Source organism: Ostrinia nubilalis, chromosome 25, assembly GCF_963855985.1.
Source record: "Ostrinia nubilalis chromosome 25, ilOstNubi1.1, whole genome shotgun sequence".
NCBI lineage: Eukaryota > Metazoa > Arthropoda > Insecta > Lepidoptera > Crambidae > Ostrinia > Ostrinia nubilalis.
The window spans coordinates 9806930-9833695 of NC_087112.1; the positions used below are offsets into that span (position 1 = coordinate 9806930).

Here is a 26766-nt window from a genome sequence, read left to right on the forward strand (position 1 = left end):
CGAAGTTTTATTTTTTCAGTTTGTAAATTAAGTTTAACATCAGCTGTTGATGAAAGAAGTCAATTTATTTTGATTTTATTAGTAAATCCCCACGAACACTTGATTTTATTAACACTGAAGGTACACACTTCTTGATGTTTTTTTTTTTAAGAACGATCGAATTGCTTTTGATTTCTGTATGCAAATGATTTAGTAATGTTATAAATCACAGTATTGCAGGATTCCCCATGGCAAAAAGAAAACATGGTAAAATATGCCCATGTTATTAAGTAGACTCCTCCCATGACATGGGTCTTGTGACGGCAACAACAAGGTGGTTAGCAAGTAGAGATATACTTTTAAGGTTTTTAATGTTTTACGACACATATTAACTCCCATTTTGGAATAGAGTTTGGATAGTTAAAGTAGGTATTGTTTTTCTGAAGTTGAAGACAATCTGACCACGGTATACTGGACTGCTCAAGTTTTAGTATTGCTATTAAATTGTTTCTTGAAGAAAGAAATTTACCGAAATACCGATTTTTGGGCAAAGGAATTGTCAAAATATTACTTCATTTTGTAATAGTTCACAACTAATAAGTAAATAGTCATTTGATAATCTATATGTCACCGTAAAATTGTGAATTCCGTCAGATTATAATCTGACGTAGTAAAATTACAATCTAACCTAACCTAACCCACTGTTAGTTTACAATCTCACGCGGTATATTGTAAACTGACAGAGTTCACAATTTCACGTTGACATATATATATAAATATGAAACCCGTTTTCCGTTGTCACGACATAACATGAAAACGGCTTGACCGATTTGGCTGATTTTTTTTTTGTAGTTTTCTAATACTCTGTACAAGGTTTTTACGGAAAAAAATATAAAGAAAATCTCTAGGCGGTACAAAGTTCGCCGGGTCAGCTAGTCATAAATAAATATACGTCTCCAGAGCTCTACACTCTACTTCGAAACACACTTGACACATTTTTAACCTGTCTGTTTGCTATACCATAAATAAGCGTTACCCTGTCTTGTAGGCGCCCGCCATTGTGCGCGCGCGCACAATATTTGACTTAGTATTTATTGAGTTCTGATTGTGAAGCCTCACGTATTTCACGGCTTAAGGAAAAGGCGTGTTTTCAATGTTTTGTTCTTATTGTGTTATGGTAGGTATTTGTTTTTACCCGAGGATTTGCTCGTGTGGATCTCTTACTGTCACTGAAATTTTATTCAAAAGATTAATAAGTAACTAAACGCTTAAAATCATTTATTTTTTGCAAATAGGCTTTTTGAAAGCACTTTTACACGTCCCAGTATTAACCCTACCACTGCTTCGGGACAATAAATGGGCCAGTACTGAGAAGAAGCAGCGCAAGAAACTCAGTCACTAATATCTATTTCAAAATCTTTGTCTTGGGAAATAATTTGTTCAATCCTCAATTCACATCTCCTTATTAATTGTCCTACCATTTCCCATTATTTGGGGTCGGCTGTCCTCGTTCTGCGGTGCCAGGACAGTCTGTCCTAGGTTATCAGATGCTCAATTCACATCTTCAAGGATTTAAGGTTCGACCAAACCAATGCGTGCAGCCCGCGTGCGCGATGGCGATGGCGATCAGTAGAATTCAGTAGAATCGCCACCTCGAACGAACCTTTAAAAAATTAGGTTCATTAGGTATACGTCCTTCTCATTCTGCCTATTGTACTAATGTCCAATCCATCTCTACCAAAATTGGTGACAGACAGAAGTTAATTTCGGGATTTATATGAAATTTTGTTGTATGTTTTTATCCGTGTTAAACACGTGCATATTATTATCCATAATTATGATAAAAGGCCATGCCTTATTAAAGGCACAGATTTCTCTACATTTTGTTAAAATAACAACAATCAGGAAAATGTTATTTTTTACACTGTTGTTTTTAAAAAGTTGTAATTATAAGGCACAATTTTAATCAACACGTACCTAACTACATGATACATTATTAATAATGAATCATTGTTATTTGAACAATAATAATGAATTAGGTTATTACATTTATTTGGTGCTCATAAATGTTTACTTTACTTAATTTTTCATATTGTTTCCTTTGTTAATGTTATGTAAAATTAGTCACATAGTGATTTAATACTATTTATTTGCGTATGCTGTAACTCATCGATGATTTCAGTAAACTTTTAATTAATAATACATAGGTACCTACACATTGTATCATAAACAATACCTATATTATTAGTCCCATTCATTTGCTTATTATTTAATAGCCAATTTGGCAGTGGTTGATAAATTGGCTACAGTACTACCAGAGTTCACGGGATCAGTACCCACACAAGACAAACATTTTCATGCATGAATATTTTTTTTGCAGGCATGAAAATGCATTTTTTTTTTAATAAAACATATTATAAAATATGTTTTATTAAAAAAAAAATGGTCAGGTACCCCTTTGCATAGTTTGAAACTAGATGGCCCTGTATCTCCATGATAATTTTATTAAATTAATTGAAAGTCTAACAGTTGGATTCTTCACAGAGTCAGTATCTATACTAATATTATAAATGCGAAAGTAACTCTGTCTGTCTGTCTCTCTTTCACGCTTAAACCACGGAACCGATTTTGATGAAATTTGGCATAGTTTTTATCCCGGTTTTTGAAACAGGGACGCGCGCGATAAAGTTTTTCTGTGACAGACAAAATTCCACGCGGGCGAAGCCGCAGGCGGAAAGCTAGTAAAGAATAATTTATCCAATAAATACTAATTTCATGCAAACCACTTCAATTTTACCTTAGGATTTGTCGCGGTCAAAACATTACTCATCTTTCTTCAACCGGATAAAAGGCCGTCCAAAGGTCGCTACAACGGTAATCTTGTTTAGATAATTGTTTTTATCAAAAAGGAAGAGGAAAGGACGTGGTTTAACTAAGTTATGATGGAAAAATCCTTAGGCTGGGTTGCACCATCTTACTTTAACTTTGACAAACGTTAAAAATCTGTCAAACTCCATACAAAAAACACCGGTTATCGTTAAAGTTACGGTCAAAGTTTGGTGGTGCATCTCAGCCTTAAAGGAATAAAAGTCATTCTTGTCTAATTGTGAAGTTTAAGGCCGAGTTGCAAAAAATATGTAAAGGTACTTACTTAATTACCATTAACTACTTCATACTACAACAACTATTAAACCTCTCATTAGATATCGATTTCAATATTACCAGGTATTACAGTACTTAGCGATTAATACCTCGCGTGACGTTGCTATTTACATAATTTACACTACGAATGGTAATACTACCAGTACCTAAGACTATAAGTTTTTACCTAAAATGAATTCGTCATGGATAAATCATTGTTGTTTTGAGTTAATACACTATTTACTATCTAAATTACTAACCCTAAACAATGAGTTTGTGGTACCTACTAAAATAATGTACATAACAGTTGACGCATTCATTATGTATTTTATGTACAGTCGCCAACACTATATATTTTTTGTTGCAAAATCACACCTTTTACAACCATTTAAGGTTCTTTTGTATATGTACCTTCATCCTTATGTATTTGTTTCACACGAAATCCAGTGAAGGTGTTAGATTTGTGGTAGACTTTTTCCTGTTAGATCGTAAATTCTTATTGTCCGCGTCAGACAATATGATTATTAAATTTTTCCCTAAAAGTAGAGTTTAACTTTTTTTATAAAGAACTTGTACAAATATTGTAAAAACTGCTGTTTAAAAAATATGTCTTCGAATGTAAAGTGTTAACAATAAACTAGCTTAACCCGTTTGAATTTCGGCCTGTTAAAAAAGACATACGCCTGTATTCACAAACGCTTGCTTAAGTTAAATCAGAAAATCTAACTCACAGCGTTGAGTAAAGCTCTGTGATTGGTTCGTGTGTCACCCTGTGCGTCCAATGTTTGTGAATACGGGCGATAAACTCGCGCGTGTCGACCCTTTGAAATAGGTACAGGATAAAATATATCCAAAATGTTTGCCTGGGTCTCAAGCTATCTCTATCAAAAAAGTAACAAACATACAGACAGAGTTCCCTTAGCATTTATTAATATTAGTACGGATTAAAGGTAATACTAACCTCTTTCTATGTTCTGTGATACTACCGAACACTATAATCAGCACTTAAAGGGCAGGGCAAAAAAATAATGAGACATGTTAAGGTTCCCTAAGAGCGTTTGACGATTTGTAAGAAGTAATTTAATTAGTCTCTACAAATAAAGATATTTTTGATTTTGATTTAAAAATAAGTCTTTTACACTCACGTGTCTCCAATCGATAGGTGTAAAGCCCTCTCAAGAGGCTCTAGCGATAGCTCCCATGCACTCCCGCGCATAATTGCGTCACGTGGTGCGGTCACGTGCCCATTCTTTTGTTTATCATAAACGGTGCAGACGATTGCTCTGTTAAACTAAATTACTTATAAATATTTACAAATTAATTATTAGAGAGGAATGAGAAAAACTTTATTTGTCACGAAAACATAAAAAAAGGTGCAAAATATCAGGTTCAATCGTTATTTTTAATATTTAAAAAGTTTATCAAAATCATAGAGATCTAGGTAGGTATGTATTGAGGAAATCACTTGACATGAATTCACGTAAAAAATCAGGCGTATTTTAAACTGTTCAATCTAAAAGAAAATGAAAATAAAACGTTTTCATGCATTAATTGAAATTAATATTTCAAAATAAACCTTGGATGATTATTTTCGCTGAACTCAGCTTACTCGTAAGTTAACCTAGACAGGAATTAGTGTAAAGGGTTACGATTACGATAAAATACATTTAAGCCCTTTAAGCTAGGTAGCTACTAAGAAATCACTATAAAGCCAATAATAATCTATATCGTAAACGTCAATTTAATATACTACAAGTATTTTTCTTTACGCAATCGAATAGTTACATAAACTTGCTCTTCTCAGCACTGGCCCATTTACTGTCCCGAAGCAGAGGTAGGGTTAATACTGGGACGTGTAAAAGTGCTTTTTGAAAGCCTAATTGCAAAAATAAAATTAGTTTTAAGTTAATACATTTTTAGCATTTATTTCAACTACTTAAGAGACTGTAAGCTAAACACCTACAGTGCTTAGCTAAGCACTGTAGGTGTTTAGCTTACAGTCTCTACCTTGACCACTTCCGTAAATATTTTTCGTTTTCCTGTAATACAGCCTGAAAACAACTAAGCTGGTTTGGACTGAAAAATCGTGATTTGAAATAATGTATTCATTAGAACATTGATACTTTGTTGTAAACTTGTTGTTGTTCAGGCTAATATTAACTCTTTGTTCTATTTTATCACACACTGAGTGGTAAATAACAGATACCTATGTATCTTACTACAGTCAAACGATTATAAATTATGTAAGACAGATTTTATTACCTTTTAGCAGTTTCAGCCCACTTTGAAAATTGCAACAACATGTGGAAATCCTTGGGGGAGGCCTTTGTCCAGGCGTGGACGTCATTTGGCTGAAACGAACGATGGTGGAGTTCCTTCAAACTTCATTTCAGGAGTAGACAATATGCTGAAGACCTCTCACAATTAATGATATCAAGGTTGTACCGTTTACTTACTTAAGGTTTCTTGTTTATCTTAAAATAGATAAATCTTCATGCACTCCTGTAAACTTGGTTCCTTGTCGTTAATTTTAGGCACCTCAAAGTCAATTGATATAATTTCTTGAGACAAACAAACGTTAATATTAACCTGCCAGACATTATTTTTGACAAAATATGGAATTACCCTATAATTAACATAAAGCAAAGCACAAGCTTTGCAACGGAGGGAAGTCGAACCTTAACTTCGAACTCCTATGTTCTTCTGATTAATTTCGTTGCGGGTCCAATGACAGTTTAACTTTCCCCCGGGACAAACTTGACCTTCGCTGGTTGGGTTATGGCGGTCAAGCTGTCGATCCTGGCTACACAGGAGTTGCAGTGTGGGAAAGAGAGGTGGGAAATGTGGGAATAGTCCCGTTTATAATAATTAACATAACTGTCAAAATTTTTATACAAGTGTTTTCAATTCATTAAATGGGATCGTCACTTTCATGACGACTTGATAGTGTACAATTTAACATGAATGATGTTCATACGTCATAATACCATTATCTCATATAAAAAGATGTTATCACGTTAATTGTTATTAAATACACATAATTACACTAAGTATAAAAGATTAAGATGGTGTAGTAAATTTAATGTCAAATAATGCAAGAAGTTACTAAGCCGGGAAAAGTAGAGATAAAAATGTATGTAATTCGAATACTGATGTATTCAGGCTATAGGTTAGGTACTTACACTAAAAAACAATAGTAGGTATTCGTTTAATGTTTACTTTGACTTAGGTACTACATCCTACTAATATTATAAATGCGAAAGTTTGGATCTCTGGATGCTTGTTACTCTTTCACGCAAAAACTACTGAACGGATTTTGTTGAAACTTTACAGTATTATTGTTTGTAACCCAGATTAACATATAGGCTATAATTTATGCCAATCTGTGAAACTAAATTTCTGGTGAAGCCGCGGGCAAAAGCTAGTAATAACATAATTGAGTCCCTACTAATACAATTACTTGCGAGTAACTTTGAGATTCAATTAACTGTCTATTAAAAATTCTTCATTCACAAAAGTAATTTATTTTTTGCAATTAGGCTTTTAAAAAGCACTTTTCAAAAAATACTAAATCAAGTAAATTAAAGAGAAACGAAAACAAACATTAGTATTTACGTAAGTAAGCAGCTTTAGGTAGGTAGGTACTCTTGTATCTACGAAATCCTGGACTATACTAATAACTGTTCCATTTTAATCCTTGAGTTTTTAATTATCAATGTGGTTTACTTTAAGCGTTTAATTTTATGGATTAAGATAACGCCCAGCCTTGCTTTACTCGTATAAGCTGAAGGAATTTTTGTATCTACAAATCTCTGCAAGTATTATTTCGTTAATATAACGTAGGAATGTATTGATATGTTGCCCCAAAGTAGTGGTAGGACGTGTTTAAATACCCTGAAAAGAACTTTATACTAATAAGAGTAAAAGAATGTAGGTACTATTCTACCTTCTTCCCATGTGGATTTCAGTTTTTCTAATTATTTTTTCCAGAAAACCCTTTAGATCTTGAGTTTTGTGCTCAGCAAATCATTTTTTATAAAGAAAGGTATAATCGTATTTACGTAATAAAAGATCCAATGCAATATTATAAAAGTTAAGACGCTATAACACTACCAAACATTATATTAAACTGGATGTCAGAACATCGGTAGCTAGCGATATATTTGGTGCAAAGCCAGTGAAAATGCACGAAATTCTATCTAGGTAATACATTATATGCCTAATCGCGAACTCGCCCATTTGCTCTCAATCTTGTCTGTCAGTGATAACGATAACGGTAATCCGTTACGTAAATAGGCCACTTTTGCATCTCTTTTATGCAATTTTTGTAAGAATAATTCCTTGAAAATATGTCAAGATAAATTACTAGTTACGAGACTGAAAGATACGAATAATCATAAAAGATTGCATGTCCTTCCCAAAATGGGCAGACAGTGGTGACTGAGTTTGTTGCGGCGCTTCTTCTCAGCACTTGCCAAATGTTTGTCTCGAAGCGCTGGTAAGGCAAAAAAAGAATGAGACATGTATAGGCTCCTTAAGAGCATTTGACGATTTGTAAGTACTAATTTAATTAGTCTAAACAAATAAAGATAATTTAGATTTCGATTTTTTGAAACTCTACTCTGTAAACGCTGAATGGAAAAAATCTACCAACACTGTTACAAATTCCAATTTTCACGCTTTAAGAATTTGTTAAACATATAATGTTGTTTCCTCTTCAGCCAGATAGTTTTGACCGTTCCAAACCTTTGCAAGACAAGTTTTTTAGGGTAGCTGCCAAAGCCGCCATAACCCAAACTTCATCCCAACGTTCTCACTTATAATGGGAGCATGCGCTGACAAACTTTCAGCTTTTATGTAGAATAATGTAGTGTGGCGTTCACTGGTTCTTAGCCCAGTAGGACTGACAAAAGATACTGTGAAATGGTGACAACTTATCAAAGTTTTACCAATTGATAAGTACTTTGTATTTTTTGTAACGCTTGGTTTTTCGTAAATAAATAAATCAATTTCACACGTCATATTCGATATACCTTTACTTGATATTATATCCATCAATAAAGCTTTACAGATATTGGATTTAACTATATCAAACATTCTTGACGAAACAAATCCGATTACTGCAATCGTAAGAACACTCGTATTAATAACATAATAATGTGGTAAAATAGTTTTTCAAGGTTATTGTGAACTCAAATTAACCTGATCGTATGTCAGATGAAGCCCTGAAACAAAGTCTGATGATGAATGAAGAAGAATAATGCCCGTTTTCACCATCAATACCTATTTTTTAAGTGACCCCTATGAATTAAAATCCTGTTAAGTATTACCATGAGGGTCATTTAAAATTTGGGATTGATGGTGAAAACGGGATAAAGCCCGTTCACCGATAAAGATTTCAGATATTTATCTAGCATCGCTCTCTAAAATTTTCTTTGTCTGAAATCTGAAAAACCAAAACTTGTAGTTTATCTGACAGATACCAGGACGATCTGCAAAAGATGAGAAACTTGTCTTTAAAGTAATTATGGTTACCAAGTTAAGTCTTTATAAATAACTAATGCATGAAGTAATCTAGACACTATTTAAACAAAGATGTAATGGTTAAATATAGGTATGTAATAAATAAATAAAATAAATTTAGATAAAAATGATAGAAACTCGCCTTTTCGTACTGCACAAACATTTCAATGTCGCACCAGAATTACAAAGCAGTGTGAATCGGTTTACGAAAATACTTAAAACGATGCTTTAAATTATGTTAACACTTGTCACAAGGTCAATTTGTATATACTACTTATACACATTATACATTCCACAATTAGTGACGAACAAACAGACGTAACAGCGATTGTAGAGTTCGTCATATATTTGCAAAGTTAGGCCTTCCGCACACAGCGCGACTTAATCTCCGATGACTGACGATTTGTCTTAGTTCTTTACGTCGTCAAAATGTAAGTTCTATACAAATAGACATAGTATGCCTAATTTTATTAATAAACTTTATAGATATTTTTATTCAGATAATTAACCGCAATCTGAGGTTAAACTGAACCTGATACACAAATTAAACTATTTATTCCTTTAGTTACTAAAGTTTAGTATATCACTCGGCACTGTGAAATTAAATCACTTTGATAGAATAATTGACGGGATTGCTGTCCGATATTTCGGCATTGTTGCAAGCGCCATGATCATGGAGTAACTGAATAACTAGCAGGTGAGATGTTATTGGCAGACATTATCGGTCATTGATAATTTGATTTCTTAACTTTTCTTCCAATTACTTCTTCCTTGTCGTTCACTCAAAGTTGAGAAACGTAACACGCCCCTTTCATTACAGCAATAAATGAAATCAAATCAAATAAATTATACTTACTAACATTGAAATATTGCGATGGTATGACAACAAAAGTTTAACTTCATCGTGTAAGCTTTCAGCATTAAATACTTATGTTCAAAATACCACATAAACTTTGAAATAAAACCTTACTCTAATGCCCGATTCGACCAAACTTTTATCCGAGAATAACTCCTGGTATAACTGGCACATTGACAGTTTCAGTATGGGAAATATGTCAAAACTGACGATTTATTCTGATATTAATATTTACTCTTGTTTGGTCGAATCCACCCAAAGGCTGATAACATAAAGTATCAGAAACTAAGACGCCATATTTGCAAGACTTAAGTCTTCGTTGGCGATAAGCCTAAAAACTAGAGCCTCAGATTTGACGCTGCCTAAACTTGTTCCTGCCAGATACGTTATCAGAATCGCTATACATCATCGTCCATCATCCGAAATCTTGACGTCTCATTCGTGAAGGTTTCGCACCACAATGATAACATCTATCACCAAGTGAACACAAGTGTTACACATGCGTTACATAATTTAAAATTGTAAAAATAAAAATAGATTTTAATTCTGTGTATTTGATTTTAAGAATTGACGTGTAAAAGCCGAATTCCACCACCACAACAAAAATTCACGTTTTGATAAAAAGATTAACAAAATAAATCATCGATTATCATAATCCTTAAACGAAATCGACTCGAGTCTAAAGTAAACCTTTTCCAGATCAGTATTAAAATCAGTGTTACCTGAAGTGATTTGTGTAGTATTAATGACAAGTGAATCAAGACTGAGTTGACAATGGGGGAGGGTAGTTAGTGACGATGTGCACGAGGTGACGGCTGGACCAGCCGGTCTGGCTGTGAGGGGAACCCCCGGAAACATTCCTCTACTAAAAATACTGACCCAGGGCCCGGGAGAAAAAGGCAAGGAGATCTGCAAAATGACCAAGGGCCCTCGGAAAGTGAAGCTAGTCATTGTAGTCAACAATAAGAAAGAGTAAGTAATGCATTTTTATTTTTTAGATTTATCTTTAGATACTCCAAGTCTTTGTGGAAATCCTTGGGGGAGGCCTTTGTCCAGCAGTGGACGTCTTTCGGCTGAAACGAACGAACGAACTCCAAGTGAAAGATAAGAAAAGACAAATTTTCAATCGCAAGATACCCCAGTCGCTTCATAAGTATAAGAGCCTTTTCATATTAGCCATTTCACGGCGAGGCGAGATCGCAGCGTGCAGGCAACGAACACGCTACGTTTTCGTTTCGCTACGTGACATCGCCGTGTTCCAAATCGCCAGTGTGTAGTCTCCAGTTTGCACGTGCTGAAACATTTTACATTTTATTTGTTTAAATGCACATTTTTGTGAATAACTGACCCCAGGAAAAATCTAATATTTGAACACTAAACAAAACTTTTTACACAAAATAGCGTAAATAATCAGCGCAGAAGAAGTACTGGTGTGTTTTGTATGGAGTTTAACAGCCTTTTGACGTAAGATGATGCAACTCAGCCTAAGAATCTTGATTTAATATTACCTGTTATTGTCGCCGAACAAGACTTTTGTGGGTAAACAGGATGCAACAAGATATAAAAACCCTAATTAAGTCCTAGAACGAGTGCTTGATTTAACTGATTTGTGAGCACGAATAGTAGAGTTGAAGTTGGTAGAGTCACTACAAACAGATGTTACAGACTGATATTTTTGTTGCATACAGTAGCTCTTTTTAACTATAATAAGATTAAACGTTAACCCCCTTACTAATTAAAAGTTACACAGTTGTTGAACACTGTTTTAAAATGAGATTTCCATACTAAACGTCACTTTAAAACACTGTTCAACGAGCGTGTAAAGGAGTAAGTGTCAAGCTTGATATGCAGTTCTCTGTCTCTCCTCATTACGTTTGACAGAACAGAAAATAATCCTTATCGCTGCAGGCCTGACATAGTTACACACATTCGTTGAACACTCGTTTAAAGTGATGTAAAGTATGGAAATATCATTTGAAACTAGTGTTCAACACGTAAGGGTTAGTAAATAAATGACGCGCTGACCTGAGCATTAAAACCAATATTCTGTAAAACTTGAGACAACTGCGCACCTCGCTGGAATGCGACTCTCCCTCGCACTCACTCACACCTTCCCCGCGTTCGCCCCGTCCGTACCAGAGCGTCGGTGTGACGTCACGGCTGCCAGGTGCGCAGTTAACTTGACTGGGTATGTCCTGAAAACTATGATGATGACCTCAACTAATCATGATGATACTTAATTAGGAGTCACCTTGCTTTGCCTACCGTACCCACTTCTGCTGGCCGGATGGAAGCGATTTTACACTTATTACGCTTCTAATTAGCGATTCTAGATAATGAATTAACATATAATGGGGCTGCTCTTGGTTCATTCATGAAGCCCCCATTCATAGTTTGCAGAATTAAGGTTGTGTAGTTTTACACAATGGCAAAGTACAGTCTTATCAAGTTATACCTACGCCCGTATTCACAAACGATGCGATGTGAAGCAGCAAATCGAACGCACAGCGTTGAATAGAGCTCTGTGATTGGTTTGTGTGTCACCCTGTGCGTCCACGTGCACTGTGAGACCTCATAGTAATGTTTGTGAATACGGGCGATAGTTAAGCAAAATAGCACTTATCAAAATTACCAAAGATACTACATCGTTTAGTTTGATATGACGTCGTTCATACGTTCGTTCAGCTAAATGACGTCCACTGCTGGGCAAAGGCGTCCCCCAAGGTTTTCCACAAACGGTCCTGCGCTGCCCGCATCCAGGCTCTTCCCGCGACCTTTACCAGATCGTCGGTCCACCTAGTAGCAGGCCTGCCCACGCTTGACCTGTTCATACTCGTACGTTACTACGATCGAAAAGATAGTCATAGTTTAGTATTTATAGTGTTCTTTTACTTGTTACATGTTTGCCTTGAAGCACTACTAGGGAAAAAAATATGACAGAAGCAAAAACAAATATTAAACGATTTTTCCTTAAACATTTGACGATTAAATAGTAATTTTAGTTAGTGATTTTTGAGCAACTTTTATTTATTTTAACTATGTGAACCCCTTCGATCCAAAAACTATAGCAAGTTAGTAGGTAAGATAGATTTACCTTTAAGAAAGCCATAGGTTTAGCCATAAATATTCGTACTGCTTCTTCGTACCGCCTATGTTCATCAGAAATAATGTAGGAGTCTTATGGTGAATGAATTTTTCAAATCGGTCCAGTAGTTTCGGAACCTTTCCAAAACAAATAGACAATCAAATATTTCCTCTTAATATTCGTTATATGTAATTAGTTTAGACAAGTCCAAACGAAGAATGTAGAAGGATAATTTCATTCGATAACATGCAATTTACAGTTCAAAAACCAAAATATTGTATTCTTTACCATAAATTTAAATTTTCCCATGAAAACCACCTGAAAATTGCAACCTCAGCCCTCAGAGTGAACACGGAAGCGGCACAAATTACACCCCGTACGTAATGCCTCTCACGGCTGCCCTTGGTCGAAGGAAGACCGTCATTACTGATGAAAAAGTGACGTCTGTCATCCGTGAAATGACGGCCTGTGTCAGTGTCAGTCGCGTGAGTTCTAAGTGTGTGTTCACTAATGAATTTTATACATACTGGTATGAGTAACGTCAAGTTTTTTCTGCATAAAAACAAGATTAAACTTACCTATGCACAAGTTATGCAAGCGTTAAAAATGTTATAAAACTAGCTAATCTGGCAACTTCGTACCGCCTATGTTCATCAGAAAGATTTTTTTGGAGCCAAACAAAATGTATTCATTATCAACAGCCCTTTACAGTCCACTGCTGGACTATGCGCCTCCTCCACTATAGTGGAGCCGGGTTTTGTCATAATCTCCACGCTTGGCAGGCGGGTTGGAGATCGCACTTTAAAAGATTGATGTTTTTCAGAGAGCGCTGCTGCCCGTGCTCTGTTTGATGTGTAGTCCCTAAGTCACCTCTTAGTTATCATTATTTATCATCATCATCATAATTTCAGCCACTAGACGTCCACTACTGACTATAGGCCTCCCTCAATGATTTTTATACTGGTCGGTTGATGGCTGCCTGCATCCAGCGGCTTCCTGCTACCTTTATGAGAAAGAGAGAGAAAGCTAGAGGATATAGCTATGTCCTACTAAAAGTTTAATTTTATGCTCAATTTACTAGTAGAATACTCTACGAACGCTGAACGATTCCCGCAATTAACATCTGACCTTGTCTCAGTCGTCCAACGCGTCCAAACCGATTCGCAGAACCAATCTAGCGATTAGTCGCGTGTAGAGCTTCATTCATGCTCTAGTACAGCGGTTCTCAAACTGTGCTCTCGGCCCCTGTGGGGTGTCCTACAGAATATGTCCATGTTTTATCAAAACCACTTTTGTAGGACACATAAAAAAAGGATTTCAAAAGGCTTTAAATCATGTAAATGATATTATCATAAAACTGTTTTTTTTTTCTAGTCTACTTAGTGCAATGTTCCTTATTCCAAAACGAAGCTACACGCTCTTCTATAGTTTCTTTGGTTGTCCAGTTTCTCTAACCTTCTAACATTAATATTCTAGGGTCCATGGTTAAATTAAATAATCTATATCCCCAAAATTTGAACAGAAAGTTAATTGACATTCACGTTCTGATGATATCCGTACCTGATAGAAAATCAGCTGTAATCGCTGGGTTTAATTCCACAGAGGCAAAAGCAATGTGACAAACTGCTTAAAAGCTTTGTTTTGGGGCATTTTGCGATAGATATGGGACAAAAACAGATTGAGAATCTTGTTCCAGAAATGTAGAGTCATCGTTCCCTTTCGATTTCAATCGCGTGACGATTTTTATTACGATTCATCGTGCATCGTAATCGCGTCGTACACTCCCACAGCTGGACAAGGCCACGCGTGGAGCGTCATCAGTACTTATGCTTTATCTTGATTTTCTTCTATTTAATTGTTTTATTCCGTTGTCAGAGCAATAAAGGCCGCGATGAGGTTTTTAATTCATGCTAATTATAAATGCGAGAGGAACTCTGTCTAACCGTCTGTTACTTAATACTTAGGCTGTGTTTCCTTTTAACATTTAGGCTAAGTTGCACCACCTAACTTTAACCGTAACTATAACTGTAACCGGTATTTTTTGTATGGATGTATGAAGCTTGACAGATTTTTGACGTTTGTTAAAGTTAAAGTTAGATGGTGCAACGTAGCTATAAACACCAGAACCTATTTAGTGTCCGACCGAAACCGAAACCGAAAACGAATTTCGGCAACGGTGTCTATTTCGGCCGAAACCGAAACCGAAACCGAAACTTCCTTACAAGGCTACGTTATTATAATCAGTCAGTCTTTAAATTTTTGCGCAACCAAACGGGCACCAGGTGAGTAACTCTCTATAGAGCTGTATACATTTTGTTGGTAGCGGCGACTGGTTGCGCCGCCATGGTGTCCCGGTGAAATATAGCCCTTATAGTCTAGATTTTTTTTAATTACTCGCAATATTCAGGACATCTACATAACCCGTCCCATGGTCGGGTCTTTTACCTTAATAATTTCTCAAAACAAAATTGGTAGTACGTAATTTAGTATCTACTGTACTTGCCACTTGGATACCTTGGTGTTAAATACTAAAATGAACTTTGAAACTCTGAATCCATAATATTATCACCATGAAATGCACTATAGTCATTACTAACTAGGTACTTAACTAATGTTTGTTTGTTACGCATAGCATTTGCGAACCAAAAAAAAAAATATAGGTTAGATTAAACTTGATTATACTTTTATCAGTCATATTGAATATTTTTTTTTGGTGTTTACATCAGCTCTTATGTTATAACGACATAAAACGAGATAAAACTGACCAAATTCAAAATAAATCACTCGAAAACTCGCCACCACAACAAAACAAAACTAACAGCAATTACAGCAAACAAACAAGCGAGCGAATCACGACATTGGCTCTGATCGGATTCATTCACTCATTCAACACGCCGAACATGACCGATAACAGTGCGGAAACTCCCGAATGCACATTCGGTTTCGGTCGTAGTTTCGGCAAGTTTGCCGCCGAAAACGAAACTAAACCGAAACTCGTGATTTTACCGAAACTCAACCGAAAACGAAACCGAAACCGAACATTCGGTCGGACACTAAACCTATTTATTACATTTTGTATAGAAATAGTTTTACACCCTGGGAAAGACGTGAGAAAGTTTTTACCCCACAAATTATCTTTAAATTGAATGAAAAGGGAGTAAAATATGACGCAAACGTTTTTTTTATTTCTTTTCAGTTAGATAAAATGGTGGTAGCTAGCCAAGCAGATTTAGAACAAGCTTTGCGACCAATAAAACCGAGCAGTAAATTTTGTCCCTATTGGGTATAGGATCCAGGACCTCTGGATCTCAGATAGGTAGTCTTACCACCTATGAGAGACTTTAAGTCGGATTGCTTATTGTGGCACAATCAGTAATAGCAATGTAGGCTGCAATTCATTTATAATTTATTTACTTACGCATATACATAAATACCGTCATGGTGCGACGGACAGACGACGCGGAAGCCATGACCATAGGATACCCATCATTACTTCCCATTATTACTGCAATGGCGGCGTGTAATGGGACTTGTAGTATTACGACACTAATTAGTAGTAAATTAGTAGATGCTCAACGCATTTTTAAGTGTTCGTTAGTGACAAATTATGAGTAATTTTGTTAGTTTTCGATTTAATTTGTTTTAAACGGTTTGTTATGAGTTTTCTAGGTCGTCAGAGTAACTTTACTTTTGGAGAGAAAAAAATCGACTCATGCGCAGATACTGTGAAAAATCATTGTGACATTTTTGTTGAACGATTTCGTTCGTTCATTCGTTCGTTTCAGCCGAACGACGTCCACTGCTGGACAAAGGCCTCCCCCAAAGACCGGTCCTGCGCCGCTCGCATCCAGGCGCCTCCTGCGACCCTTACCAGATCGTCGGTCCACCTAGTGGGAGGCCTGCCTACGCTACGATTACGTTGAACGATTTATTAAGTTCAAAAACAATAATACATTTGAGAAATATTTTGAAATAGTGCAGCTGACGACGGTGAGCGAACCACAGACCCTGGAAACGGCATTCTGATGCAAACACCATTGGGCTATTGTAACGCCAAATTAATAATAATAAATGAAGTTTGCTTTGAACACTGTTGATTATAATTGAGTGACTTTGACAACGCTAAAAATAAGTTTAACATAAACAAAAAGTATTTCCAGTGATTTGTTACGAAAACAAAAACACAAGTTCAACTAGGATTAACTGAATTCCTTATCAGTTTGGCGAATCAAATCAAAACTTTATGGACGTGCCAAAAGATAGCGCAGGCGCCTGTCGCAAAGATAAGACAATCAAGAAAAGATATAGATATAGTGATATCAGGTCCACGCTGTTATAGCTAAGATAAATTTTATTACGTATAATTTTTGCAGACATTATACCTGAAAGTTTGATGTTATATTTGATCCCTATCAAATAATTATAAATAGAGGCAAATGTCTACAAGTTGATTGTCTTTGAATAATAGTCCGACTACTATCTATGAGTAGGGCTGAGTTGCACCACCTAACTTTAACGGTAACTATAACGATAACCAGTGCGTTTTGTATGGAGTTTGACAGATTTTTGACGTATTTGTTAAAGTTAAAGTAAGATGGTGCAACCCAGCCTAAGTCTATTAATAAGGCTTAACATCCTATAAAATATTTTAAATTAACCCCTATTTTGCTGTTATCAGAAATCATTTTGAAATCACAGAGCTAATGCAGAAATTCCAATAAATGTTCAGACATTACTATTTAAAAGATAACTTTTTCTCCAATATTTTTCGTTTCAACCAAAAGACGTCTACTTTTGTACAAAGAAACGATGTTGTACCTAATTCCTAAATAAATATCATAAAGAAGTACATACATAGGTAATTAAAGGAATTTTAAAACAATCAGTCGTCGTGCAATATTATGTCATGAATGCGGAATGATAAACTTGTCTTCATTATTATAATCGTGGGTAAAAGATTTAAATAAATCTATGCTAAATAAATCTATCATTTGCATGGCGATTTGTATCATTACGTTAATTGATGTCATTTACTCAGATAAATAACAATGGAACCTTTTGTTACTGACTTCAATGGGTGCTAGTAGAGTTATGTAATTTAATATAACTAATATAAGTAACTAGCGGCCGCCCGCGACTTCGTACGCGTGGATCCCGTTTTACCCCCTTAGGGGAGGAGTTTCGCCAAATCCGTTCTTAGCGGATGCCTACGTCATAACATCTACCTGCATGCCCAATTTCAGCCCGATCCTTCCAGTTGTTTGGGCTGTGCATTGATAGATCACTATGTCAGTCAGTCAGTCACCTTTGAGTTATATGTATATTTAGATTTATACACTTAAAGATGTGTGCTGGAAGGAACTGTCTGAAATGGTAACCAAGGGTTACGTACAGCCGGTTTTCCAGCGTGTGTTTTGCCCTACCAATCAACAAAACATGTCAACAATATTCAAAATTGCCTACAAAAATGTTAAATGTTGACATGTATTGTTTTTGTTCATTATGCAGGGAAAAACACGCGCTGTAGACCCGGCTTGCGAGGCACTTTGAACCTCGTAAGCGCCACAACTTGTGCGACCAACCAATTCATTCCATTCATTCTCGGAAAAATAATCCACTGATGATGAGAAAAACAAATCGCACATGGCAACACGACAATACAGTCGACACACATCAGACTGTTTTGATGTAAAATGGCACCTTATTACCATGAATTAGATGCCGTGTTTACTTTCATGTGCTTCTGTACAGTCACACACATCAGATACATTTCTGTTTTAAAATAGCCACTATTGGTACCAAATTAGATGCCAAAGTGATTTGTCGTATGTGCCGCGGCTGTACGTCAATTTGACGCGGCCTTGCGCCGGCGCATAACGCAGCCGTCACGCGAGCTTCGATGACTACGCCAAACAAGCTGTTAAATGGCGCTTGAGGACATCGTTAGGCTATGGAAGATACTGTGAAAAACGTGATAAAATATTATAGAAATTGAGCCAGCAAGGTCATAGTGAAAAGTAAAAAAAGTCTTTATTTACGCGGACTATTAAATAGGATAAATAGTATAGTTACTTGCAAATCATCAAACTCTCAAAGAAAAAAGAAACGACCAAAAATCGCTACATGTCTCATAATAATCTTCGAACGACGAGGCGGGTTCGAACTCCGTCGCCGCTCGACTATTGTGCTGAGCCCACTCATAACACATGCATATTTAGCTTACCACAAAGCTGCAAAGGATTAACGGGATTATTACTAATTAGTATTTACAAATTGCTAATATTCTTTAAAAGAAAGAAACTGCGTCCAACCAGCGCTTTGAGACCAATAACTATTTGGCTACAAGAGACAAGGAGACACAGATATCTGAAGACCCCGGACCTTTACTACCTCGAATGTGATATGAATCCAGCAAGTTCATCTTAAAAATGCAGTCTGATTTGTTCCTAGTAAAGAACACGCTAAGATTTATATCGTATTTTCGCTGGAAATGTCATTTCGGGGAATAACAACAATTCCGAGATTAACTTGTTACGTATGCGTTCTTAATCTTTATTATTGACTTTATAAGAAACAAATTAGCTTTAAGAAACTTAAGTTGTAACCAGAAAAATCCAGATCTTACCAGTTACCACATCAGGATAACGGTCACTCACGAATGTATCTACAACAATTGAAATTTGTATTCAGCAGCTGTCGTCTCGTACGCGGCCAAATTGATGATTGATCATGTGAATATGGGACAAGCAGACGATTCGAAAGCTGGATGCGTTTGTCATTACCGAAAATTTTGCGACACGAAAACTGAGCTGTAATTTGTGTGAAGAATTTTGCATGGGACTTGCAATGAGGACTTTTGATTGCATTTGTAGATCCAACAGTGATAAAATTGCGCAAACACTGCAATGGTTTGGACTTGACATCTCTAGGTGGGATAACGATTCCATAGAGCGGGCGATCGTTCAGAAAAGAGGCAACCAAATCGTACTAACTTTAACTAAAAGAAATGTGCGAATCTAACTGTAACAATGTTTATAAGTTCCCACTTGGCGGACTGACGATCTGGTGAAGGTCGCGGGAAGTACCTGGAGCAGGTCGTAGTTTAAATGTGTGGGAGAAGCCTTTAGTTGAAACGTAAAGGTATACAATGGAATTTAATATAGATATGACGGCGCAGATTACTACGGTAGCAAAACTCTTTTATTAGATTAAGCCCTGCCTCTATACGTCTATTCATAGGTGACATGACGAGCTAGTAGTACACACACAACACAGTAATAAATAAATCAAAATTCAGTACACGCAAACGAAATCGCGTAAGCGAATGTTTACTTCTTCACGTTTTACTATAGTAGAAAGAATTCTACGCTACTCGTTTGGTGACTCCGTGCTTAGTTTAAGAATCATTTGTTTGCCATCATTGATGGATTTTGTATCAATACAAAAGAGACTACTTTTTCGAGTATGGTGGTGCAAGCTCAAATAATCTTCTTGTCAAAACAAGCGCCATTTTTTAACTGCTAAATCTTTACTTACCCAGTATACGTTTTAATTGCAACCTCAAGAACTCAAGCTCTACATTCTATTAAAAACCTAGAGGATTATACAGGGCGTGTATGAACACCAGGGGATTTGAAATTATAGGATCCTGAAATGGTTCGCACCATAGATACCCCTGGTAGCAATGGTGCATATAAAGGTATACATTAACCCACTAAGTTAATTCAAACTATAGATTCTGTGCCTTTCTTTAGCTGGGCATTCAACTCAATCCTTACAGATGCTTTGACGTATGCGAATATTAAGTGAATTCATTTAGTTACTGCGAAAATTTAAGCGTTTTTTGTTCTGTCTGATTTTGACTCGTCAGAATTATTATGCAAATAATAATGTGACTTCATTGTTTATAATATGCATTAAGTATTTGTTCCTATTCAAAATTATCTTGGAATTGCAAATTGCAACCGTAGTATTTGTCTTTGCAACCTTTTTGCAACATCTTGCGGTTATCCGCGATTACCTGTAATAGTGACGTCACCGTCTGCCGACGTCAGAGCCAAAACAATTTGACGTTTGTTTTTGTATGCCTTTTTGTGAGATGCAGGATTTTAATTTTGCTGATCCATGTGCCACAAAATGAAAAAAAATAGGATTATTGCAAAATGTATTTCATTATTTAATCTAAATGCCAGTGCATTCTCTACCGGTCAACCAGGTCAGGCCGAGAAAAAAGCCTATTTATAGTAAGTACACATTTAATGACTTGACTTTTTCTTACACTACAATCTTACTCAAATTCTTTGAGATTATGTAGATTTTTAAACGTAGGCAAAATCAAATCTGTATTATGTACCTATAAGACTATGTTAAACACCTTACATACATTTCATACACTCTCATACATCACCATTCACAATGCGAGTAAAGGGTATCGATATGTCTCTCAATTGGCGGTCAAGGCACACTCGTTGCGCGCGCGCACCCATACGAGTTTGTGAACTTGTGTTTTGTTCGCGCACTGTGTTTGTTGTGCACCGGTAAAACAAACTATTTAAATATACAGGGTGACTTAGAATTAGAGCATACGCCCGTATTCACAATCGATGCTTGCTTAAGTGAAGCAGTAAATCGAACGCACAGAGTTAAATAGAGCTCTGTGATTGGTTCGTGTGTCACCCTGTGCGTCCACGCGCACCGTGAGACCTCGTAGTAACGTTTGTAAATATGGGCGACAATCTTGTAAGGGGCTTCAATTTTTGTGTATGTACGTACACTCATATGCAAAAGTCCTTTAGTTTTTCTAAAGAAACAAGGAAAAGATAGTTATTCGTTTTCTTTATTTTCTCATATTAAGTCTAAACTCTAAAAGGTCTATTTTTTCAATAATGGTTATTTTTTTCATAAGAGTGTCCATAAACAAAAATGTTGCAAATGACCTGTTGTAATACCCCTTACAAGATTATGCTCTGATACCAAATCACCCTGTATAACCACTATAATTTCTTTTATCTCAAAAAACTATCCGCTTTCTGGGTTTTTAAAAGAGTTTTCATGACCAAAAGACCGCCTTATAAGACTTGTCCTATCTTGTCGATCATTAATAATTTTAATACACAATCAATCATAGTTTGTCACAAGTAACATATTAGGTGGTCCACGATTTGTATGGGCGGTTCGCATTGTATTGTATGCGTAACAGATGACTGTTGTCTAAGGCATGCTCTATCAATTGTATCTTTATGTGTTTATGTGTTATGCAATGACAAATATAGTTCACTTGAAATTGACAGTGGTATGTTTTCTTACGTTTTTTATGCGTATAAATATTTGGTATAAATATTTATTATACGTAGTCTATGGGCGAATCACTTACCATCAGGTGATCCGTTTGCTCGTTTGCCTCCTATCACATAAAAAATGCAGCTTAGGGCAGACTATAATCACACTTGACGTTAAGTAAGATGCATCATGCAGTCTAGCATGCAAGAAAGTCTAGTGAAGTAAATCATGACATTTATAGCATAGAGCAGAAGACTGATAAATAGATTTTTTCAAAGTTAATTTTGAGACGCCGCTCAACAATTGACTTCACTGGCAAGTGACAGAACCTTATGCCTTGATCACACGTACCGAGTAAACGGGCGAGACAGTGCTCTCGGCCGAGTACTCGGTGTGTATAAACATTACGGCGAGTGCTCGGCCGAGCCTCGAGTATGTGACTCGCTCACCCAACTGTCTCGACCGAGTAAACATTTTACTGTCTCGCCAGTTTACTCGGTACGTGTGATCAAGGCTTTACACGACAGTGGTGCCAACTAGAGAGTGACTTTCATATTTAAAACTATATTAATGGTGCGATTGTCACACAAACGTTGAAGATTTGTGTATCCAGCAGTCTTTATCGGCACACGCCTCTAATATGTGATTACATTGATGAAAGATTTTTAGATTAAAATCGATAACAGCAGGAAATCAGATTAATTTACCGATTTCATAATTTTACGCAAAGATTCAAAGATTATTATTCACAGATATAATGTGGCAATTAATTTGTAATCTTTGATTTTTATACGTAGTTATGACTGTAGCTTGGAGCTAATTAATTAAAATACGTTGAAAATAGTAATTGTCACAAGGATTGGAAAAAAATAGTAAGAAGGTCCTACCTACGTCTACGCGAAATCCTTCTACAGTACCTACTACCTAGTCCTTTATTAACCATCATGTTCTAGCTCCTGGTTTGCACCCGACCTGCGACAAAGTCATAATTTAAGGCAGAAAGTTCGGAGCGAGCTTCACCCAGAATCTTTAACTATGGAAGAACTGTCTTTTTTTCCGTTTTTTCTCTGCCGAAAAACTGTTAACATTGTCGTTCGCGAAAGACTTACCTAAGTAAGGAGGTGGTAGCTAGCCAGGCGAATTAGACCAAGCCCTTCCTTCCCTCCAGCAGAAAATTTGCCCCCTGCTAGTTCACCACAATAATCCTTAGTAGTTAACGAGGATTGACCACCGACCCATAAAACGACATTCCCATGTAACCTTTGGGCTATAGTCGCCCATGGGTCTTGTAGACCCAAAGGATCTTTTACGTTGACAGTAATTAATTAATTTTCTCTATTGTTTCAGTCCACCGACGTTCAAAACGCTGACGCCGACGTCGCGCACGCAGCTGAAGCAGCAGTTAATGCGAGAGCATGCGCAAGAGCAACTGCGCAGGGAATCCTTACAGGTACAAACTAGACTCTAAATTCTTTAATTTAGGGTCGATTTTCAACTATCAGGTAACTTCCATTATACTCGTAGTTGTTGCAATTCACGAAGGCGAGTGAGCTTTACATGTGTGATAGCTCCCTACTGTTCGTTTCTCAAAAGTTTTGATAGACATTACACTATCGTTATGTGCAGGTACACTTACTCACACAAGTACATAATTTGGTCTCCACAGCCTGCTGCAGGAGATAAAGATAAAATAGAGGTGCTCCAAAACTAAGAATCATAGAGCACGAGTTTCAAACCAAATAAGGAATTTTGAACAGTCCTTTTTAAAGAAATCCTTGATATATGTATTATTTTACACAGCTCAATGGTTGAAATAAGTATTCTAACTCCATAACCACTGAAAACGGAGGCGTTGTTCCATAAATATAATATAATATTCCATGAAAAAATTTGTCAACGATTTGTCATTTGCTTCAAAATCATCAAAAAACTAGCCCTAATTAGTTTGCGGTGACACATTACGCTCACGTCTGAGATTGTGTCTGAGACAGCACACATTAATAAAGTAATTGTTTGTAAAATGCCTGCACTAGTGATGTGCACGTTTCTATCGATATCTATAACGCGAAAGTTTAAATGAAGCCATTTATTTTTCTATAAAAATATTTTTGAAAGGTTGTAATTGTTTTCGGACTCGACCAGCTCAAGGCTTTTTAACACCTAAGTAATTTTATTAAGACTACTTATAGAAATATGTTGTATGTTTTATTTGCCAATGCCGTACATAAAGATTTCACGAATGCGAACAATGATCATCATCAAGCACACTGATTTTTACTGGAGGAGGAAGACCCTCTCTGATATACTACAGGCAAATGGACGATTTCGCCTACAGTCCCTAAACGACGAGGCCTGATGTCTATGTTGATGTTGAGGTCACATTATGACCAGAAGTGGACCTATTCTACTCTCCCATAACAACATGGATAATCGGTAAGAACCTGGATGCGGGCAGCGCAGGACCGGTCGTTATAGAAAGCGTCTGGGGAGGCCTTTGTCCAGCAGTGGACGTCATTTGGCTGAAACAACATGGCCAAAGTTTAAAGTGCAAAGGACAATGTTCGTTCTCCATACATTGTTCGCCGTTAGATCAACAGTGCCGAAATAATACTTTCTAGGTTCTAAATGACACAAATCTTTATGTAAGAACAATTATTCCTGGCGGACCAATTCTATAAACTTATTGATAGCAATATTGTTATCATAACCTCTTACTTACTAGTATTGTATTATATTATTTTATACACATCAATTTGGGAGATGTTCTGTATTGTAGTTGTCGCAGCCAAATTGTATTATAATATTGGACGGGTTTTGGAAATAGCTCGGCGTTCCACTTTTATGATTTACTTACTTACATTTTGCACGTAAATAAATAACATGAATCCTATGTTTACTTTTCACTCTTGACATTTAACACGTGACTTACCAAACTAACTATCTCCATGGTTACCGTCTTAGTCTATGCATGACTAGGGATTGAACAACTTTTAATTGAATATTATTAACAATTCTCGATAATTATTATCGATTGAAAAATATTCGGTATTTGAATCGAAAGATATATTCAATTTTATCAATATCAAAATATTCAATTTTAATAATAAAATAAATATTATTTACTACCACCTATGAAATGTTCTAAAAATTGCCTGGAGCGCTCCCCCAATCCTGGGTTTTCCCTTTCCAAGCTGAGAGGATATCATTTTGGTTCTATCGATACATTATAAAGGTACTTAATATTTGAAATGTATTACCAATTTATTGTTATAAGCATTTTGAGCGAATAAAACTTTCAATTCTATTAGAACTTTAGATATTTCTCTCACTTTAAGCGGCATTGGATTTTTCATCGGATTTGAAACTGTAACAGATATATTAAAGATGATCCCATATTGTTGTCATTGTCTATATCAGTGTTATGATCACAATTCTTTTTATTTTATTCATGACCTTCGACCAGTTGGACACATTAGATAGCTTCTTGTAGTATCGTGCAATATATTTTTAACTTTTAATTAAAATCTAGTCATACTGTAGCAATTTGGACGATTTATTTTATTTACAAGATCGGTATCTTATTGTCTATGATGACCGCAGTCAACATCACTATTACATGGATTCCTAACAATGAAGTTCGGCATTGCCTTGTGCCGATTTTACATAGATTTTATGGACACAAATTATGGAACTTCATAGGATATGGAGCAGGCCACGCCCTAAAATGTCCGGATGTCGTCATAGTATTATGGAATACGTATAAAATACTTTTATTATTTCATTTTCTAATCCTCAAGTGTCCGTTACAATCTAATTAATATTTAAGTATTCAAAAAGTAAGAGATTAATATTGATACTTTACTGCTGTGCCCAGGAATCTAAGGCGGTTTCTGACAATGTCCTTTCATCGATAAGTCTTTATTCTCTAAATATCGATGTTCCCCATCAATCTCGTTAATCTCGTTACAATACCGCTAAGTACTTAAACTTGTATTACCATACCGGCCGTGATAAGCGCGCATCGTAACCAGATCGCACCGGTCGTCACCGGTTACTTTCCAATGTGACATGTCAGGTGGCCTTAATATTTCAATGACTGATATTATTTATTAATGCCTCATTCAAATCGCAGCGAAGGCCTTTTAGAGTAGATTAATTTTACTGTTACCCAACCGAAAAAACGCTACATTTTAAAGCCAATTGGATTATTTTTGTTTATCAGCTTGATAATTACAAGATGGAGTGGCTGTCTAGGCAACTAGCAGAAGATTCTGATCATTTACAATTAGGTAAAAAGAGAATGATACACAATCATCTCTGTAGATCAGTAACAGAATAGGTTTGAAACGTCTACCAGTAGGCCTAGGATGCGCGCCGCGATAAGCGGTAATCACGCCATTTTATCGATTTTGCCCATACATTTTGACGTCGATAAAGTTATATCACGGGCGCATCCTAGCCCGGCTGGTCAGGAACAATAGAAATAATCAGATAGAAACTTTTCTCAAAAATCTCCTCTAGATCCAGGCTAGGTATTAGATTTTGACATGACAAATCTAACAAGTCCTCTACCTAATTGTTTCAATTTTAATATTTTAATTTTCAACCAATCACTCCACCAACTGAAGCAATTCATACTTGAATGTTTTTTTATCCACATCGAGGATGCTCTTGGCCTGCACCTGCATCTCACCAGATAGAAAGTGATGATGAATGTGTCCAAAGATTTAAAAAAATCATTTCTAACAATTGTTCCAGGCACAGCAATCAGGCCAATCCAAAGACAATGAGGAGAAGAAGAAGTCCTCACCCGCGGAGGTGCCGCGCATCGCGCCTAATGTGGAACTACCTCCACAGGTTCTTCAGGTAATTATGTGCCACTCTTATAATTATTATTCTTGCC

The 26766-nt window shown here is 36.3% G+C and overlaps 1 protein-coding gene across 1 annotated transcript in view; it reads left to right on the top strand.

Annotated features, from left to right (window-relative positions):
• LOC135084041 (transcription factor EB) overlaps positions 1-26766 on the top strand; it is a 143233-nt gene that overhangs the window by 103560 nt on the left and 12907 nt on the right. Inside the window, exons 2-3 of the mRNA XM_063978784.1 lie at positions 23211-23313; positions 26622-26729. Coding sequence (XP_063834854.1) covers positions 23211-23313; positions 26622-26729 — 211 coding nt within the window. The remainder of the gene's footprint in view (positions 1-23210; positions 23314-26621; positions 26730-26766) is intronic.